General features: G+C 41.0%; 1 protein-coding gene across 7 annotated transcripts in view; it reads left to right on the top strand.

Moving 5' to 3' along the window:
• EML4 (EMAP like 4) overlaps positions 1–13,907 on the top strand; it is a 149,100-nt gene extending 135,193 nt beyond the window's left edge. For all 7 annotated transcript variants that reach the window (XM_048296813.1, XM_048296814.1, XM_048296811.1 and 4 more), the window contains 5 exons: positions 557–654; positions 4,682–4,769; positions 6,032–6,130; positions 10,460–10,590; positions 11,066–13,907. In XM_048296813.1, the coding sequence (XP_048152770.1) occupies positions 557–654; positions 4,682–4,769; positions 6,032–6,130; positions 10,460–10,590; positions 11,066–11,530 (881 nt within the window). In that variant the 3' untranslated portion in view covers positions 11,531–13,907. The remainder of the gene's footprint in view (positions 1–556; positions 655–4,681; positions 4,770–6,031; positions 6,131–10,459; positions 10,591–11,065) is intronic.
• Positions 13,908–21,123: the final 7,216 nt, after the last annotated feature.

The raw sequence follows: 21,123 nt of genomic DNA, 5'->3' as shown, positions 1-21,123 counted from the left end.
GCTGCTGCCACATGTGCCAAGCACAGCAATTTATTTTAAATCACTGATGTTCATTGACACTAGAGGTGTTTGATTGTAATTTATGGCAGCTCTTGTCCACATACATTTTTTAAAAGGAGACAAAGTAGAATAGAAAAATGCTTATAATGTTTGAATGTTCCACATCTTTAGACATCTAGTGCTGATTTATATGCAGTCCACACCTCCAAAGTTAAGCTATCTGTAAATACTCTTCTGCATTTTTATGATGCATAAAACTCAAGTCTGCCTGTTGTCAACAGCTTTCAGAAATCCCGTGCAGTCTGAGGGTTTATATCCTGTCCACTGAACACTTATTCTAGAAAACAGCAGAAGTGAAAGAACTTGTCCAAAACACATACCCACAAAGTAAACAGATACAGCTGAAAAGCAACGTAGTGTAAACAGCTATGAATCCTTCAGTACAATTCATAAGGAGTAGTTTAACTGAGACTGTTGTCTTAGCAATAAACCTTAAATAATTAAACTTCACAAGGCAAATATTCTATTTATTCATATCAAATATTCTGTATTGTAGATGGCACCTTACTTGCAGTTGGATCCCATGACAACTTTATTTACCTCTACGTAGTAACAGAAAATGGAAGAAAGTATAGCAGATATGGAAAATGCACTGTAAGTTTTGGAGCATGTATAATCATTTACATGATCATTGCATTATGTACATGCATTTTGCTGTTACACATACATTTAGATGTTAAGCAGTGAAAACTCTCTCCAGATTGATGTTTTTCCCTTTTGGTTATATGTTTTATAGGGGTTTTTTCAGCATTTGATTGATTTTAAACTTCAGTCTCTGATGGGTGCTGCAGCTCTTAGTGTGCAGTGATTGCTTTTGCATCAGATATAACTAATTTATCAGGCTATTGCCTTTTTTCTCTGAAATGGGAAATTAGCAGTAAGTTGGAGAAATGCCTTGTACCTATATGCTGCAACTTGTTCAAGGAAAATACTACATTTGTTTGGGGATATTTTCCTCCTATTGGTAAAGTACTTTTTGAACCAACATAATATTAGGGTGGTGTAATTCCATTAGAATATGTAGTCTTGGAGGCTGCAAATATACACTGATTTCAGTTGTAATTCTTACTACAAAATTTGAACTTGAGGGATATGGTCCAGGGTAAATAGATCTAAGTGTAGCACAGGTAATGGAGTTTGTTGTTATTGTTACACTTGGATGAGGTTGTCTGAGTGCTAAAAAGACATACTGTTTTTTTCCATAGGTGTTTAGTTATCTAACATTCTGGCCTTAAGTTCAGCCATCTCTTTAGGTTAGTAGAAATATGTACATAACGAAAAAGTGAAACTTAATGGGATTTGCAAATTATATCGTAAGAATAGGTTCACCTTTGAAGTGTGACACACGTTGCTAGAGCACTGGGGTCGGAGCAGCCTGTGTGCAGCTGTTGTGGGGGGCACAGGGCTGCCAGGGCAGGCAGCAGCACTGGGTTTGCCCTATCCCTGCCTGAGCTCACGCAGTGGGGAAAGGGCAGAGCCCACAGGGAGCTCAGACCAGGGCCCCAGTAGGGCTGGTGGGGATGGCAGTGGATGTCTGCACCTCAGTACAGCATTTCACCTCATCACTTATTTTTTTAACCACAGAATATAAAATCACTTGGAGATAGCTAATCCTAACATACATAATATTTAGCTTGCTATGTATTTCAAGGTCTCTGTGAGTTTTTTGAAGACGTATAAGATCATTATTATGCATGTGGACAGAGCATATTGCAATTTAAACCAACATCTGTATGTCCCTCTATCCTGTTGCCTTGGCAGGAAAGGGGTTTGTAAAAACTGGTGTGGGAGAACTGAGCATTGTTATACCCAGGCAGAAGTGTCCAGGCTTCAGAGCAGATTTCTGTTATCGTTCTCATTTCAGTGTGAGTGACTGCATGTAGAATACAGAAGCAGCAGCATGATTAGTGTCAGAGCTGAGCTCCCTGCCCCTCCCAGCCAGTGCAGAAGGCAGCCACGTGGAGCTGCCTGGAGCTCACTGCGAGGCTGGTGATCCCATTTCGCTTGCCCTGAGCCTCCCCTATGCTCCCTGCCAGCATCCTGGCGGGTCCATACCAGCTTGATGCTAAGCAGGGAGACAGCCAGGCATGCTCAGGACCCGGAGCGCTCTCCTGGCACTGCATCCTTCTGGCATTCTGTCATTCAGTAGCCTCACGGGTGACCTCCAGATAGTATGACTCAGTCCTCCTGGTAGTCAACTTCTGGTTGCTTCTTCCAGCTTGAATACATTATTTGAATTCTTTCAGAAGGATTTTATCTACTGAACCAGCATTAGCTGGTGCATAAGGGCTGTATGCCCACTGTTAGGTTTAAATCCCCTCTCAGTCACAACTAGGCATTCTGCTGCTGCTAGAGAGGCAAATCTGTGACCTGTGGGCCTGCTTCCACAGTGAGGGATAGTGTTGGCTATGATCAGAACTTCAGATGAGCCAAAACAACCATTTTGACTAGTGCAGCTGTTTTTTGAGGGCTCCAGCTATGCAGTCAGCAGTGTGAGGCTATGGGCTGGGGCTGAACTTGCAGCACGTCAGCAGTTCCCGGTAGCTGGTGCTCTCTCCGTTTGCCTTGCATCAGAGATATCTTTAGCAAAGGAGGAGTAAGTGCTGTGCATTTACTCAGAGGGCTGTGGGGTGAAAGCCACACAGACAGCCACTCTGAAGTACTTGGTACGCTGGATTTAACCTGAAATGATCAGTGTGCCTGTTCTAGAGGCTGTAGGCATTTTGAACTTCGCAGCACTGAAGTCTGAAACAGATAAACACTGCCAATGGAGGAAAGAGTTTCCATTTAGTCAGATAGTTTTCTTAGCTGGTGATAACATGAATAATTGCATTCATTGTATATAAAGGTACAGAAAAGGAGAGACTAAAATGTTGCCTTATTGGTGGGCAGCTGCCAAAGAAAGATTTTAATAGAAAACGGGATCCTCCTACTGAAAATATGATAACAATGTTGTGTTCCAGTTCATCATATGGTGATCACTTGCCTGAAGGGATTTTGCAGCCTGGAGCCCCCTGGGCAATTGCTTTGTTCCTTCCCCCACTGCTGCCCCCAGGAATTTTAACAGCTGCCAAATGTCTGGCAGGATTTAGTAAATGACTGACCAATTCTTTTCCATGTTGGAGTTCGATTGCAAATTGGAAGGCTTGGAAAATAAGGGGGGGAGAGGAAAATCCTAGCCAATTGTGCACTTCTTTTTTTTAATACCGGGTTTGCATGTCAGTATCACGTGTGTCACCCTTGACTGCAAACCAGTTATGTCAATACACAATTCCTCTGCTTGAGGCAGAGGCTACCTCATAAGTAAACAAATCATAAAGGGCAGTTTTTCTCCTAAATGTTTTTGCAGTCTCTCACAGAGTATCTGGGCCTGGGGAGATGGGACAGGGGTGTATTTCTCCATGTAATTCTGGAAGCGATCAGGATCTCTTAGAGTTCTCTGAGGAAGAAGTTGGCATGGTGGGTGGCACAGCAGCCAGGGCAGAGCTTCTGCATGGCCCTGGCGTGGCTACTGCAGGCTGGGCCAAGAGACCCTGTGGGGGTTGAGGGACACCTTGTTCATAATGCCCACTGAGGGAAGGCCGTGGATTGACACCTATCAGTCAAGAAAGTGGCAGTTGGTTGCCTGGCAGAATGACTGAAGGGGAGAAAATGGATGATCTTGCAAGGGGAAAAGGAGCAGTGAGAAGAAACAGAAGGGTGGAAGAGTGACATGGACATTACTTTTATTAATTCCCTACACATGATGTCTACCTTTTATCAATTTGTGGCTTCTCTGGAGCCTTTCATAGCTTGATTATTACTATTATTATTACTCTTACTTCCTTCAAAAAACTTCTGGGCACAGAAAAAATACTCTGTCCAGCTGCATGTATCATCTTCCTCAAAACCAAAGCGGGGTGTTTAACCCTCAGTGTGCTCTTGATGGTGATAACTAAACAACTAGACCAAAGGGTTTTAATTCTTAATATAGATGACCCAGTGCCTATAGGACAGACACCTTTCAAAGCTGGTGCTAACATGTTGCAGTGTAAAAAGCACAGCAGAAACTTTCACCAAGCTTTGAAGTGTATTCTTGTAACACCAGTCCCTGATCTTGTACTTCTGCATGGTGGTTGTTAACCAAGGTATCCTAAGGTTTTAGGATGAGCAAGGGTTATTTGCCTGAGTGTGCATTTAATGGAAGTTGTTTTAAATGGATAGAGAAAAAAAAAGTCCTATCTGTCACTTCTTTGTTAGGATCTAAAACTGATCCTGTGCAAGTTACTTGCTTTTCTCAATTAGCAGCAATGTCTTATGTTCTTAATTCCAGTATAAACTGGAGTCCATCCATAGTTTAGCATCATGCCTTCTAGGAGTAAATCATTCTGGAGTCCAGGAGGGCTGGGATTTACAAGGGAGTGTGGCAGAGGCACGATGCCCAGTCTGCCTTTGTTTAGCTGTTAGCCAGTGTGGCACTGTGAGTAAGGAGCCTTTAAAGGAGCACAAGTGAACTGCAGCAGACCTGGAGTTGGTGGGAAGGTGATTTTTTTTTGCTGTTAGCTGTCCCATCTGTGGGGGCAACTTCTGCTTCACTTTAAAATCAAGTGTTTCACACTGGTGTTACTGTATTCTTCTTCAGGGACATTCCAGCTATATTACACACCTTGACTGGTCCCCGGACAACAAGTATATAATGTCAAACTCAGGAGACTATGAAATACTATACTGTAAGTATGAAATTAAGTACACTGGAAACAGAAATATGTATTAGCTGTCAGAGTATTTAGAAAAGTGTGTTTGATCACGACTGTACAAAATGCTTACTGACAAAGGGACTGATTTGAACTTGTGTAACCTGATATCTTGATGTTATTCAGAGCTGTGTATTACCTAATGGCAATGCCAAATATAGCTTACTTCTTTACAAGGTCATAAATCAGTTTAACAGCATAGAATTTACAGAACAAGTGTCTCTACGGGTTGATGTTGGCCAAAAGTTCTGTAGATTGAAAATAATATATACAGTTGTCTAATTAGTGTCAACAATACCAGTTATTTTGGGGGAATAAAATCAGTGGGCCTGTGCCACAGTTCTCTTCTGGGGTTTCTTGTTTGAAACTTTGTCTTGGCTGGTGGTGGTGGAAACTAAGAAAAGCAGTAATGAGTTTAATGAGTTAGTGGTAATAATGTTTTTGTGTTTGTCTTTTTTTAATATGTGAAAATATGAATATAACACATAGTGGTTATGCCAGAAGTTCAACCTGAGTAGTGCATGTCAGTCTGCTTTTAAATTGTTTTTTTACTCTTGTCTTCCTATGGCTTTAACTAGATCCAAGAGGATTGTAGTATTTTCCCTGTACAGGCAAGAATAGCCAGCAGTTTAAATGTCTGTCACCTTAACATGGTTTTTCTGCCTGTAAAAACTTAGGTTTCAAATCTAGATAGTGCAGTCTATCAAAAGGAAGTGTTGGTGCTTATAATTTCATGTGTAGGGAAGGAAAGAGCCGTGACCCATTATTACTGGCTTGGTGTATTGCAAGACAACCTTTCCTTTTCTAGTTAAAAGTTGAAAAGTACTCTAAGGCTTCTCTGGCAGTAGTTGCTCACTGTTTTAAAAGCACAGCTTCCTGAATGATTTATTGAATTTTAGCACATCAGTGGAGCTGGTAGGAAGAAGAAATTATTATATTAAAGACTCTATTAAAGCATTTTGTAGAGTTAGTAGCAGAGTACTTAAATTGCAGGGAAGTGTTTTTGAGGTTATGCTATCAGAAGAAGGAAATGAGAAGTAAATATGACTCATAAAAACCAAGTAAAGCTTCAAGTATCTGGAGTTTGATAAAAGAGTGCTGGTCTGTCTTCGCTCCTACAATGTAATTCCAGGTTGGATTTAAGATGCATTTCTTTTCTCCATTAGCATCTCTTCAAAGAGCACATATGTAAATAAAATTTTGCATTGCATAACTCATCATTCACTTTTTTTTTATAGGGGACATTCCAAGTGGCTGTAAGCTAATCAGGAATCGTTCTGACTGTAAGGATATAGATTGGACAACGTACACTTGTGTGCTAGGCTTCCAGGTGTTTGGTAAGCACTGTTTAACTTACTTTTAAGCTACTAACGCTTTGCTGTTGTGTTTGTTTGCTTCAGTTTGTCATTAGAAGTACACTGTTAATGATTATTAAGGGATGGTGCTGAGATCACAGACCAAAGTGACTGACCACAATATTTGTCTGTGATAAAGTGCACCAAGTGTTCTATAGACAATGTACAATTGATTTCTGTTTAGTTCTTGAAGTTTGGGGATTGACTCTCCCACAGTCATTTTTGGCTACCAGTGTTGGAGGAGCTGAAGCAAAAAGCTTTTATGGCACATGTGCATTCTCCTTTGCTTACCTTGTTTGGGGACAGGAGCAAGAGTGCATGAGTGTAGGTTATAGTTCATAACTTAAAATCATGACAGCACTTTGATACCTGTAGTCAAAGGTGAGTAATATACTCTGTTCGTAAAGAGTAAAAATGCTTTAAACAGTTTTTTACCTAGTAGTTTATTTTTAAAATGTACAAACACAGTTTAAAAAGCTGACAGATCTGGTTTTAATAGTACTGTTTTAGACTGTGGCAAAACAGTTCAAATTGCTTTTGCTGAAGGCAGCTTTGTTGGCCATAAATGAGGACCCCCTCTGTGAGGGGTTTAAAAGTAAGGTTCAGCCTCCCAGTGAAGTTGTGTGAGCAGGGTGCTGAACATCTCTTCCACCACTGAGATTAGGCACCTGCCTCTGTTCTTCATGTTGATGGAAATACCAAAAGCAAGTGAATTAGCAAATCCTTTAGAGGTGAGGATTAGGTCTACAAATCTTCTCTTCACAGCTACTAGGAGTTCAACTTTGTATACCAGTTTACATGTAGGGTAGAAGAAAATTAGTGAAGTGTGAATCCTTTCTGTAGCTTCTGACCCCTCTCGTGCATGTTCAAGGGCAAGGATTGAAGTTGGTGTGAGGGCTAACACTGGCACACTTGTGTGGCGTACTGGTTGGGTGGAGGGCATTTGTTGCTTAATAACCAGACATGATTTCCTTTTTGGATACCAAAGATTTGAGACAGAGTAGGAAAAATAAAGGGATCAGAGAAGGAAGCTGGCTAGTTGATAGACTGCATAAATATTTCTGAGTTCTTTGGAGCTTGGTAGGTAGCAGAAATAAACATGAGCATGCTCTTTCTGGAGCTGAGTACTGTTACTTATTGCTAGTTTGATGAAAATATTGGCTTCCATTAGCCTGAGAACTGTGAACCAGACTGTGTATTTGTAGGTGTTTTTATTCAGTGTGTCTGGGTGAAGTAGAAGGTGGATGGGTGTATCCTCCTGATGCTCTGTTCATGTTAGCCTAGGCTAACAAGGAATTGGACCACAGCAGTCATTTCTTCACTGGCTTTGCTACTGTGACTGAAATAATAGTGCAGCACAAAAGCCTTTTTTAAAATGGAGTATCAGAAGATTCAGGAGATGCCACAGAAAGTGAAAAGCAAAACTGATAATAATATGATGTACTTCTATGGGGGCAAGGAAAACACTTTGTAAGGACTGCATATTCCTTCTGAAATAGGCTTGGAGCTGAAACATTTTACAGTCTTTTGCAGAGTACTTAAATCTATCAGAAACATGGAGGTAGCACACTCTGTTACAGCTGAACTTTTACCACTACATTTGGTGGTAGAGCAGAATCCCTGGGCTTTCTCAGAAGTGTCCTTTACTCCTGACATGAGAAGGTGAGATGTGGGAGTGCAGAAAGAGTTTGGTTTCACATCTAGACCACTGGCTTTGTCTTTTTAACAGCTGTTAGATAGAAGCTGCTATTACTGACTGGGGCCAGGCTGAGCTTGAACAGCTCCCATAACCACTGTTTTGAAAACCCATTTTACTTTTTGCTTTTAGAAAGTGGGTAAGTTTCCTGATCCTGTGTGCATTCTCTTTTGGATTAATACAAACTTTAAGCACTCTGAATTAAGTTTTTAATTAGTCTCAACTGGTCTCAAAATCTTCAGTGTGCTGGAGGACCTGGGAATAAAGTAGATAAAGTTGATAGTGTAGTGGTATTCTGGGCAGAACAGAATATATTTAAACTTCCTAGCCAAGATTCATCACGCCCTAATTTTGTACTGTCTGTTAGTCTGACACCCTTTGCAGAATCTTAAAATTACTGTTTTGCCTCAGACAAAGGGAAGTATTTTCCCATTAAATCAGACAGTGCAGCTAAGCCAACCTATCAGGTATTAGCTAGTCTGGCTTTGACCCAAGGGTCAGCTGGCTCAGGGATCCAGGCAAGCCAGGGGCTGCTCACTGATATTCAAGAGAGAGGTTTAAGTTTGTGGGATCTGGGCTTTGGTGGGGGGTATGTGTTCCACAATTCAGCTCTGTGGGTATCGTGCCATAGGACCAGGCATCGTGCTGTTGTCAGCAGAAGGAAGAGGATGGAAGAGTGTGGTTTGGATGAGCATAGCATCCCTCCTTTTGGCAGCTGCTATTACTATTGGCTCAGCAGTGTCAGCACTCTGCACCCCAAACACTTGAAGTCACTCTCTGGTTTGCTGCACATTTCCCACAGTTTTGTCTGAACAGATTCTTTTGAGAGGCTTACTGCTGTCTAGCAGAATTTATTAAAATTGAAGTGCTGCTTTCATGCCTTATAATAAAGTCCTATTATTTTTGGGGTTTTGTTATTTTTACAGTTATAAAGAATTTTTGCAGTTATATTAAGAACTCAAGACTCAGCCATATTAATGTCTTGGATTTTTTTCTTGTTTGCCTGATGCGTTGAAAGCAAATCCTGCTGTCATGACAAAAGGTTGCCTTACCTTTGGAGCTGCTAAAGGACTTTGTGAACATAAAAGATGCTTAATAAAAGCTTCAATCTTGAATATTAGTCCTTTTAATCTTAAATTAAAAAGAAGAGGAAATTAAAAATAAGAGGAAATTGCATAGTTCTTTGTCAGAGTCTGCCTAAGGTGGTAGCTGAAACTTCAGGCATTTATTACTCCCACATGATGACAGTACTTCATATATAGAATGAATGAGGAAAGGTAAAATTCATTCATGTTGAACTACTTGAAAATTCTTAAATAGTATATCTTTTTCACTTTAATTTCACTGATGTGAGAACACTAAAATGTTTCTGAATACTTTCCTTAGCACTTCAAATCTTTATGTAGTAAATTACTGACAGTGCATCTTACTGGCGTTGTAACAAGTTTAACAACAATTTTGCCTTTGTTATTCTTCAGAGAAAATAAAGTTCTTACTCCACCCACTGAAGAATGGGAAAAAACAGCTTTAAAGTTAAATGCTATTTGCCATTTTGCTTAAAAACAAGAAGATAAGGCAATTCTGAGCTGGCTTTTTGTGCTGTATAAAACAGTAGACAGCATATGGTTTTTATTTTACTGAAGTCAGTGGCTGTAAGGGAGGAAAAAGATATTTTCATATCTGATACTCAACATCCCTCTTGGTCGATTGGGTTTTTAAGGGCGGGGGTGAAAAATGAGAGGGGAAAACTCCTCCTAACTCCTAGACCTAATCAGAAACCCAAGTCTGAGCTTAAAAACATGGTACCTTTGGCATAAATTAATATCTTAAAATCCCTTGCTTACCTTTTGTTCAGCTTTCCTTCCAGATGTGAATTGTCTGTTTTGTTATGGGAATCTCTAAGGTCTTTATGTTTTATTTAAAAAATTTTGTTAAGAGTCTCCCCTATCCCAAATTTGATCAGTGTTTTTCATCTTGCAAACATTGTTATTCTTTTGTCTAGACGTATCTCTGTCATTCTTTTGATTTAAAACCAGACTGAATTGTACTTAAGCACTTGACAACACTTACATCTATGAAACTTGCATGGGCTGGGTTTCTTTGCAGAGTATCATCAATCAGTTGTCTTCTTTGAGTTACACAAATACTAAGATTTAAAATATAAGAAGTGAAATGAATTAAACCAGAGAAGAAACCAGTAGAACCATAATGTGCAGTACCTGGGTTTGTCCCATGCTTCAGCATCACTGCTGCTTTTAAAATGTCTGTGCATGAATGACAGTATCAAGAGTTACCAGTTTAAGCAGCAAACTTAATCTAAAGATAAGGTTTAAACAAGACTGAGGTTTTGAACAGGAAACATATCTTAAGCTCAAGATATTATCCTGGCTGAAACTCAGGATTTGGGAGAACAAGGTGGGGGAAGCAGCATTAGACTAACAAAATATTAATGACATTTAATGCATTTAATTCCATTTTCTAGCAGAATTTCTGTCTTACCTTTTGTTCATCTTGCCTTTTCTCACAGCTTTATAGGTTTTATTTTTGTTCATGAATTACCCGTTGATTTGTTTCCAAAACCACCATTACTGAATATCTGCTGTACTCCTTTCTAGGAGTTTGGCCTGAAGGATCAGATGGGACAGACATAAACGCCCTTGTCAGATCCCATAACCGAAAAGTGATAGCAGTTGCTGATGATTTTTGTAAGGTCCATCTCTTTCAGTATCCCTGTTCCAAGCCAAAGGTAAGTCTAGATCAGTCTAGTCCAGGTGCTTGTTTACACTGCCTGAAGCTTTCCATGCTTCCAGCACAATTGTTTTTGGAACCTGGCAGGCAAATACTCCTTTTATATCCAAGAACCCCCATTAATTTTACATATAAAATAGAAAGTGTAAAACAATATAAATATAAAACAATATACCTAACAGTGAAGTGTCAATAGTTATCCTTAAATTCTGGAGAGGAGGCCTGATGCTTTGTCTCTGCTGGCCTTAGTGTTAGGTCCATTACTTTCTCTATAAAGATCTAAATCTGTTCCAAGTTGCAAAGAGGAGAGGAAGTATTGTGGTGAAAAATCTAATATAAATATAATTCTTTACTCTTTTGTGAGCTAAGATCTCTCTTGAAGGGCTAAGCAATAGTATTAGTAGTTTTAAATTTCCGTATCGTGGATCTCTTCTAGTCAACATGTGATTTATCTTTCTGCTTGTTTTCAATAGGCCCCGAGTCACAAATACAGTGCTCACAGTAGTCATGTGACAAATGTCAGCTTCACTCACAGCGACGGTCACTTGATTTCAACTGGAGGGAAAGACATGAGTATAATTCAGTGGAAACTTGTGGAGAAGGTAACTCTGCCACCAAATGACATTGTCCTGGATATTGGTGCCACCAAAGTGCCCATCCCTGCCAGTGAAAATGCTGTGCAGTCTCCTGCACACCTCCCACAGCCTTTTAACGAAATGAACCAAAATGAAAGCGTAACTGGCAGCTCTCCGGCTTCCTTGGAAAGCAACTTGGAGCAGTCTGCGGAGGCCAGCGAGGAGCACAGCGAGGAGCACAGTGAGGAGAGCAGTCTGGATCCCGCTGAGCCGAGCTACGAGGAGCCCTCCAATGAGCTGAGCGAGGAGCACAGCGAGTCCACGCTCACGGAAGAGCAGCAGGATAACTCACCGGTGTCTTAATGCTCCCAGCTCAGGCGGTTGTTCTTTTCCCTTGGTGTGCGTGCTTTCATTACAAGGGCGAGGGTTCAAATAGGGAAGAGTAGCTGAGATTCATGACCACTCCAGATTTTGAGTTTCAGTGAGATTTTTAGTCTGAGCTTCAGTTCAATGTGTGGAACCATCCCAAGGGCCTGGCTTGATGGTCTGTAGCAAGATCTGGTCGCAGTTAGTAGTGGACATTACCATAGATCCATTTCGATTTCAGTTCTGAAATTGCTGTCAGGAAGTGGCATGAAATACATACTGGAAAAAAGGTTAGCTCTGAGAATTAGCTGAAGTAGACCACCTTAACTATGTGAAAGTGCTTTCTAGAAGAACTGAGCTCATGGGGAGCACTGAGCTGTTCCAGCTGGGAAGCACTGTGCTGCTTTTTCCAGGTGCAAAGACAAACAGAATGAAAAAACCAACCAAAAAGCTCTTTGTAGGGCTGTTTTCCTTTGTTTTTTCTTGAGAAAAATAGAGGAAAAGTAATGTAACAATGCCACATGTATGGCGATGCCTTCTTGATCTAACACATATGCAATTTTCTAACACTACTAATTCCTCCTGGAGTCTGGATGTGTTCAAAGTTGGTCTGCCCTGGGTGCTGCTAGTTCTAAGGCAAATCCTGTCGAGGAACGGTGTCGGCTATTCCATTTTCACAGACTCTTTAGTAGCAGACTAACCAAATACTGGTGTTTCACTTTTCATGACCTGAAAGTTGACTTAAACTGTAGGACATAATTGTCTCTTCAAAGAATTGCTTGCCTAGAGAGTTGGAAACTTGAGAGAATCTGTACAGTGACTTTGGTGTGAACAGCAGAGGAAGCATGACAAGAACACAGAAGTCAGATGGGCTCCAGAGTTAAACTTTAAGCCTTCAAGCAGAACTTGCTCCATCCCTAGTATGAAAAATATAAATACAGTTAACTTAAATTATTAAATTGGTGCTTAGAATTAGTAAGTTGATAATTTTTTTCTTCTGAATTTTTAGAGGTAATTCTTAAGAATCATTAAACTGCAATCTTTACTTTCTGTTTTTTCCCATCTCCTTTAGCAATTGTGATATAAGCATACAGTAATTTAGATGATGATGATGTGATTTTTTTGTTTTCCCTAGACTTGCTGATCTATTGTTTTTGTGATTTGATTTCCACCCCACCCCACCCCTGCCCGGGTTGCTCTAAGCCATGCAGCTCTCATGTGGCTATACCTGGCCAGTTACGGGATATCTTGGCATTTGTTATGCATTTGGAAAGTACTTTTTTTTACGAAGTTTGTCAGATAGCTACATTTTTTTTCTTAAGTGCATACATTTCCTACTTTAAAAAAGATATAGATTTACTGGCAGATATCCATTTCCTATGTACTTGTTTATATTTTGATTACATAGAATTTTCTTTTTTAACTTGCTGCATTGTGCTGGTATTTTAGTTCTTAGTTAGAATATCATGTTTAGAAACTTTGGATGAGTTCATAAGTCTTAATTGTGCAAGCGTTTACGTGATTGTGCCATTCCAAAGTGCATCAAAACTGTCATTCCCTTACTAGTATCTTCTCAGGAGAAATGCTACAGATCAGGTATTTAGTCATCATTTGGAAAGACAAAAACAAATGGACTCCCAAAGGACATTTAGAACATTTATATATAAAATATATAAATATATATATACACACACATATATATATAGAAAAAAAATATCCTCTTGTTTACAACAGTTCCAGAGAACCTCAAAGTAGTTCCCTTCAGATGGAGGGAGATATGGATTCCAAGCAACCCATCTGTTTAAACTGTGCTCTGTACAAAGAGTTTTACTGGAGAGCTCTAGTATGCCTGACTTGCAAATTTGCCAAATAGCAGCAGTGGAAGATAAAGTTCATCAGCTCATCAAAGTTCTTGGTTACAAATGAGGAATATGCTGTAGGTTTAGAAAATAATCTTAGTAAAGGAGAGAGGATAGTAGAGCTAACGAGGCACAGAGAGCTCTCTGTCATTTTTATGAACTCCACATAAGCGACACATTTCTCTTTGGAACATCTGTCACCTGGGGTTGCCATGTAAGTGAGAGTTAGAGTTGTGATATTCTTGTGTAGTTCAGAAGACTCTACTAATATGCAAAAAGCCTTACAGCTTTCAATTGCTGGCAACTACTGTTTAACAAATAATTAAATCTGTGATAATGGATGGAAGTGGGTGGGATTATGTAACTGTAGATGTTTTAGAAAAATAATTGTGAATGAATTATGATTAAGAGTGTTTCATGTGAAGATATTTGAGCCATTTCTATCTATCATGCATTCCTGTCTCAAGGCAGAAAACTTTGAAGATTAAAAAAAATAAAATAATCAAAATAAAATATTGCAGTGTCTTTCTCCATATCTGTTCTGGTTTCTTCTGCACATAAAATGGATTCTGTCATCACAGTTGCTGTCTGGGTCTGTGATTTTGAAAGAACTTTCTCAACGTGTGCTTTTTGATAACCTCCCAAGCTGTCTAAAATTAAGTTAACTCAGCATCATGAATGTGTTGGCAGACCTGAATATTACTCTTGTTTATGTCTCAAAAATTCTATGATGTTTCCCCTTTCCATTTTCAATGAACAGCTTACTGGCATTATCCTTCTGTAGCTAATTGATGATGGCAGAGTGTTGCAAATAGGTTTTTGTCCTGCTGCAAAGTGCAGTCTGCCTTCCAGGGTTCTGCCCAGAAGCTTTCTTCTGGAAGTCATGAGGGAAGTACAAGCTTATTTTGGCCATAATGTATTAAATGCCACAATGTTTCCCCGTTCCTCATAGTCTCTGTTGAGCTGCAGATGCAGAAGGTCACAATATGCTGAATGTATTCCTTGTGAGAGATTCTGTCTTTTCAAAAGCATTGCATCATTTGCATTTCTTGCATCTGGTTTCTGTCCTTCACAAAAGAGAGGGGTGAGGTACAGAAGGAAGAAACCTGCAAGATAGACAAATACCTCCTGTTTATCCTCACTTAAAGGAAAGGCAAACAAAAACCATCCTTGCTACCCTGAGTCTGTCTGGAAGCCTTGGCTCTTCTTTTCCACCAAACTGTCAGGAGAATGCTGATGCCAGGAGAATATTCTACCATGAGCAACAAGCAGATGTCCTAAGGTCTTGCTGTGCTGTTCTCAGCACGCCTGTAGCTGTGCAGTGCTGTGCTTTTGTACGCTCCACTCCCTTTCTCTCCAGCTCGATGCTTTTTCTCCCTCTTCTCCTGGAATTCTCAGTAAGGCAGGAGTCTTCCTGAAGAGTAGGTAAGCTGGTCTTTGAGTCCTCTCATGTGATGTGGGCAGGACAGGGCTTCCAAGCCTCACTCTCGTCACCTGGGACAGCAGCAGCTGCTGTCAGTTCAGGAAGCTGCAGTGATGGTATTTGTTCTGTGGAGATGAAGTTCAGGGTGGAAGCACCACTGAGGGTGTAAAACTATAACAACATCCCATTTCACATGATGGAAAACTTTAATTCAAAGTCTGCATTAAAATGTTTGTATAGTGTAGTAGTAAAATACTGGAAAGTTGTGGAGTGCCCTGCTTATGGAGTCTTGCAGTCTGCGTCCCTATGGGGTGAATCATGTCATGTGGTACTGGGTTTTGTGGATATGACCACATATACATATGGGGTTTTTTTCCAATGGAAGTTTCAGGATAGGTGAGGAACAGACTGGGGATGTGGGTGGGTAGTGATGAACAATGAGTTTCTTAGGTTTGATCTTGCTGGAATTCTCATTATAAATAACAAGAACTAGTTTTTATGTATGATGCATGTCAAGTTCTAGCCTCTTTCTTTTTTAAATCATCCCTAGAAAACATAGATTCTGATTTTGTCCATGAAAATGAGGAAGCAAAAATTATATTTTGATTGCTATATTGATTACAGTCTATGCTGAACAGTATGTTGTATTTTCTGCTTTGTGCTTCACCACATAAGATGTGTTACGTCCCTTTATGTTTCCTTCAGTTCAGTGCAGAATTTCAGTTGAATCAGGATGAAGTAAGTAGAATGTCCTTGTGAAATTTAGGCTTGGCCAAATCAACCAAACAAAAAATTGTCATTTCCACAGCCTCATGCCAATAAAATGTGGGCTTTTGGCAGTGGAAGGGTTAATATTACATGAGGTGGATTTTCCTTGAGAGATATTTGTGCTGCATGTTTGCTTTCCTCCTGAACAAGTCCGAGCCCATTGCCTAATCTTTATTTCTGACAGATGTTTTATGTACTAATACTTTAATCAACTGAGACTGAAAAACTGCTTACAGTAGGATTATACCATTTAGAACCCTGGCCAGTGTACACATTTTAATGTCTTTAACGTGCATGGTGTGGCTTTGTGTGCACAGACACATATGCAAGCATCAAATGGATATGGCTGCTCTAGGCCTTTTTCTGTGGTTTGAAAGAGAGGTGTGGATGACTTCACAGTCAATTAAGACCATTTAGGAGCACGGAATAAAAAGCATTCCCAACAGAATGGTAAGGCAAGAGGATTGGGAGAGGAGGGGCACTGGTGGAACTGGTTTTACCAGAGCTGTTTCCTACACTGGTTCCTCACCACACATGCCAAATTTCCCTCACTAGGTTTTGTCTGTGTGCTAAAGCCTGCAAAAGCTTTCACTTCTGTTGGATGTACTGGATGGTTAAAAGGTGGTTTTGAGGAAGCAAGTTTATGGAGATTTTGGCTGGGTTTTAGTTTTACCAAACAATTCTAGAAAACAGCTTCCTTCCAAAAAGTTCTTCTAAGGAACCAAAATCTACAAATGGTCTACATCTCCAAGGGGTATGTATGTCCTTGTGATTTTTACAGCCCAGTATCCTTTTCAGAAGGGCACCTCTGGACACTTCCCAGCTCTCACCAACCAAGTGATCTCTGGCAGGGCCAGCAAGGTCCATGCCTTGTTAGCAGCCTCTCTTGTGTAGCTCTGTGTGGGTCACATTATCTTTGCTCTCAGATAACCACCACACTTGTTGGTTCCTTGTAAAAGAAACCAACTTCCTCTAAGTTCTTGGAGGCTGCCTGAATCATAGTCAGTTACCTTGTCCTAGCCTAATTTTTTGGTAAGTGCCTTTAGGTTGGTTACTATTTCTAGAACATGCTTTTGTCTGGTGAGCCCAACAAGTGCTCCAGAGAGCTCTTGATCTGCTCTGTTCCCCTCTGCGGGTGTTTCAGCAGTGCTGTGTTACTGTCATGCATTGCTTGTGTTGCCAGTTGACCTTGCTCTGAATCCTCTCTCACACAGCACAAGGCTCCACCCTCATCACTGCCCTCCCAGGCTGCAAGCAAGAGGTGACATCTGCTTTTCATGTTGCTTTAGAATTATCTCAGCTTCCTTTAAATGCACTCTTGTCAATACACTTAGCATCTGTGTGTGTGTGTGTGTCCCCCTTTCCCTCTCCCCCCCCCAGCTCTATCAGAGATCAGTCCTTGCACTGGCAATAATTTTTTCCTTTTTAGGTCTCTCACCCTCCTATGCACCTATAGCTGCATACAGGAAAATCCTGGAAGAGGAAAGTCCTAAGCTGTGTATGTCAAACAATGGATACAGCTTCAAACACTATCCAGGATGTAAGTATGAAAATCCCTGGCATTTCATACTCTCTCGGTGAGTATCTCTGGTGTTGGGGGGACACTGATGATAGAACTGGGAATTTACAAAACTATGTATGTCTTAAGTAAAAGGAACTTGGAACAAACCTGGTGGTGTTGCTACATCAGGGAGGCCTGGGGGCTCACCTCATAGCTCAGGGAAACAAGCCAAAAAACCCCACAAACAAACAAAATCATAGCCAAAGCTTTTGGCTTTAGCAAAGCAGGCAAAAAGTTTTCCATCTGACAGCAAAAGCGGAGGGAGCAGAGCTATGGAGCATGTGCACAGAGTAGCCCACTGTATGCCAAAGATGCTTGTGCTACGTTTCCTCTGGTCCAGAGGTGGGGATGGGCAGCACCCATCTATGGGTGGGCATTCTCTTTCCTAGTGATGCTACAGACTCTACCCTGGGCAGAACTTCTGTGGAAAACCTTGTTTTCAGCATTGTGTTGGTTAGAATTTTTACTTGAAGAACCAGACAACACAGAATTGAGAGCAGAGGGAGAGTCAACATCTTGTCCAGACACAGGTGTCCTCCACTGCTAATGCTAAACAGAGATTTTCATGACTGTCTAATGTGAAATGGCTGTTGTATAAACAGGGCTCCTGAAAGGATCCCATTTGCCCCAAGTCTGGCAAAGGGAAAATGAAATGTCAATTGAGCATGTAAAGCTGGGTTTCTTATGTCAAAAGCTGTAATGCATTTTTAGATTGATTCACAAATCAGGAGGTCTGCAGTTCCATGGGTTTTCTGCCAGCTGGGAAGGAAACAGATGTGAAGCATTTTAAACTTTCAAAAAAGCATACCTATGACGGATTTTTCAGGACAGATGTCCATTCCACCCTTTGCCAGGACCATATGGATCTGCTTACATTGTGTTTTGTGGGGGTGTTCATAGAAGTTCTGCTTATGTTGGAGTATTTTGTATTAGACTAAATAATTCTTTTGGGAAAAAGACAAAAACACACAAACTGCTTGAGTAATTATCTTCCAAATTGCTCTCTCAGTGGCTTTCCTGGGGTTGTACCTCTGAAACGTCTTTCCCTGAGTAGACCTCTTGCTTTGATAGATTTTTCATTCAATTACACATAATGTTTCAGAATGTTTTTTCTCTCTTAAGAACAGGACAACCTTCCAGGTTATTTCCAGCAATTATATGAGATTCGTTCTCCCTAACAGGAGAGAGGGGAACAGCTTCAGCTTGCCTAGGACTCATGTCTCTGGAACTTTTGACCAAGGTTTCAGCTGTCCAGGTGATGTTTCTCTGTGCTGATGCTGCAGTTGGAGGCTCCATGGGCTGGCTGTGTCCACAGGCTGGTGTGTACCCCTTTGGGAGTGGCAGGAGGTGGCTGTGCAGACTCTCCCACCCACCGCTCCACCGAGCACTGTCCAGGTCACGGTGTTTTGGTGAGCTTTGCCAAATGATACCTCATCACTGCCAATGTAAGTGGTGTTCCTGCAGCAGTTTCACTTCCTTGGATTACTTTCTCCTGGAGTATTTGCAGTTTAGCAGCAGCACACTGGCTATTGCAATCCATCAATTTCTCGGAAAGGGAAGAAGAGGGTTTGGTATGCAGCCTTCTCATTTACTGCTTTGATATTACTTTTTTCTTTCATTCTTCCATGGATTTAAATCTGTTTGACTGGAAATGAGTGAAGGAACACATTGACACAAAGACTGACGCAGGTTTGACTGGAAAGTTTATTCTTAAGTTCCCCCCATCTCTTTGGAGCCTGACCAACGTCACAGATTTTAATGTCACAGATAGCGTGATAGAAATTCTGGCTTAGCTGTGCTGTAAGAAAAGACCAAGGGGAACTATGGCCTGTGTCCCATTTTCAGGTCCTGAATTATTGCCAGTTATAATATCTCCCGCTGCAAGCACTGTCTCCCCAGAATCACCCTGTGGGAACTGATCATAACTGTGCAGCAAAGAGCAGAAGGAGGGTCTGTGCAGGGGGGAAGGGCTGCAGATGGGGAGAGCTGCCATAAATGGCTTAGCTGACAGTCCAGCTTTTTGCTGAATTGAAAACTTGTCTCGCTGGAAATCATGGGAATCGGCTTATGAGTTTCAGGCTGGATGCATCTGCATGGAGCTGTGTTTGCAGAGAGCTTGGCCTGGGGCTGCTGTGCTCTGTACACGTGGTCTTGCTGCACATCTGATGTGCCGTGTCGCTTTGAAATGTGTGTTCAGTGGAATGTGTGTGGAACAGAAGGAATGAGTATCATGTGTTCAAAGGAATAAGCAAGGTTTTGATCAGCCCAACATGCAACCCTTTTGTTACCCTTATCCTGATTTGTTTGTTTTGCTTTGCTTCTTCACATTTTCAAAGGCCCTTCATGAGGTTTGTTCCCAGTAGTTCTCAAGGAGTTTCAGTTCAGAGTGGTTTTCAGGGCAGAGCCCCATTTAAACAGCAGTAAAACATAGCATTGTTTTGTCCTGTGATCCAGGATCACTCCAGCTACAGGTGATGATTTGATGAAACACTGCAGGAGTGAGGCTCCACAGTTACTGGATATGGTTGTGAGAAAAAGCCCATCAAAATGGTGGTGCCAGCTAAAAGCCCAGTGCAGTACAGGCACACCGTTTCTGCTGCAAGTATTTAGCTGTGATGATTACACTCATTTGGCTTTAGCACTTGTTTGGCTGAGTAATGTTGATTGTTGCATCTCTTTGGTTCACATGCACCAACCACTGCCCATGTATATATATACAATGTAAATTAATGTAATTACAGTTCTTGCCCCCTGACTTGTAGTGCTGCACAGGAACTTGCAGCTTTTTGTTGACGTTCATTTGGAAAAAGATCCTCCCTTTCTTATCATGAATATGGAAATTTCACACCAGGCAAATTCTAATCCAGCATTAAAAAAGAGTCTTGGGTACCAACTTAAGTTTGAAGTGGAAAGGTTGATTACAGGAAGGAAATATGTGATCTCATAGGACTGAAACGAAAAAGAGGGGTTTATACCCCTGGATTTTATTAATGATAGCAGACAAGTGGTTTCCAAACACTGGCATAGGCAGTTGGGTTGGTTCAACAGTGATTATGTTCTAGGAAATAAAATTAATGAGTAGTTTGAAATTCTTGAGTAATTTGAAAACTGAAAGGAGGGAGAAAGCTGTAAAAGAGGGTTTGCATGGATGGGTTACCCTACTTCTCTTGGCAAAGGAGTGTGCTCGCCAGTACAGTGCATTGCAGGCTAGATGGTGGGTTTGTGATTCTCAATCTCTAAACTACAAGAATCTGACCTTTCAAAAGGGTCTTTTCTTTTCTAGTAGTGAAGAGGTAGTAGGAAGAATGTTGGGCAGTGTTTTGTCACAACCTGTTACAAGGCAGACTTTCCTAAAAGATTTCCCTTATATCCATCCAGGAATATATTCTATTAAAAAAAGAGCTCGTGGGGTCAGTCTGTGGATACAAGCCCTCTGCTCCTCAGAAATCCTACCCTCTCCCTTCCTTGCACCCTGTGGGAGACTTGGATTTCATTATTTTCCTTTTCTATTCAAGCAGGTTTCAAATATCTTCCCTCCCTCAGGTATTCTGTGGCTCTGCTATAGCACTTTCCTTAACATACAGAAACTAATAATGGTTAATTTGACCATTGCCCTTAAAGGAAACACATATTCAAGCCTTTGGACTTGTTCATCCAGTGCTCTCCTGAACATCCCATCTGTGATACAGGCTGTGCAGGTTACCTTCACCTATGAGATCCTGGACATTCTGTAGCAGTGACCACTCCTGTTTTTCCAGCTGTGTTATAGTGTCCCTAATTCACCTCTGACCACCAGCTCAGTACAAATTGGAGCTGGGCTGATGACTGGCTGTGTTGCTGTCTGTCTTACCAGAAGGTGAAAATCTGCCTGGGTGGAAAGATGCTCACACCTCCCAACATAGACCTGGGAAGTGCCTGTACCCTCTGACGACAGGAGGATACGCAGGAAGACTATTTTCTTCCTCATGTTGGAGCTTTG

This window comes from Corvus hawaiiensis, chromosome 3 (genome assembly GCF_020740725.1).
Source record: "Corvus hawaiiensis isolate bCorHaw1 chromosome 3, bCorHaw1.pri.cur, whole genome shotgun sequence".
Taxonomy (NCBI): Eukaryota; Metazoa; Chordata; class Aves; order Passeriformes; family Corvidae; genus Corvus; species Corvus hawaiiensis.
Note: the sequence above shows the minus strand (reverse complement) of the source record. Positions and strands in the feature narration are given on the sequence as shown.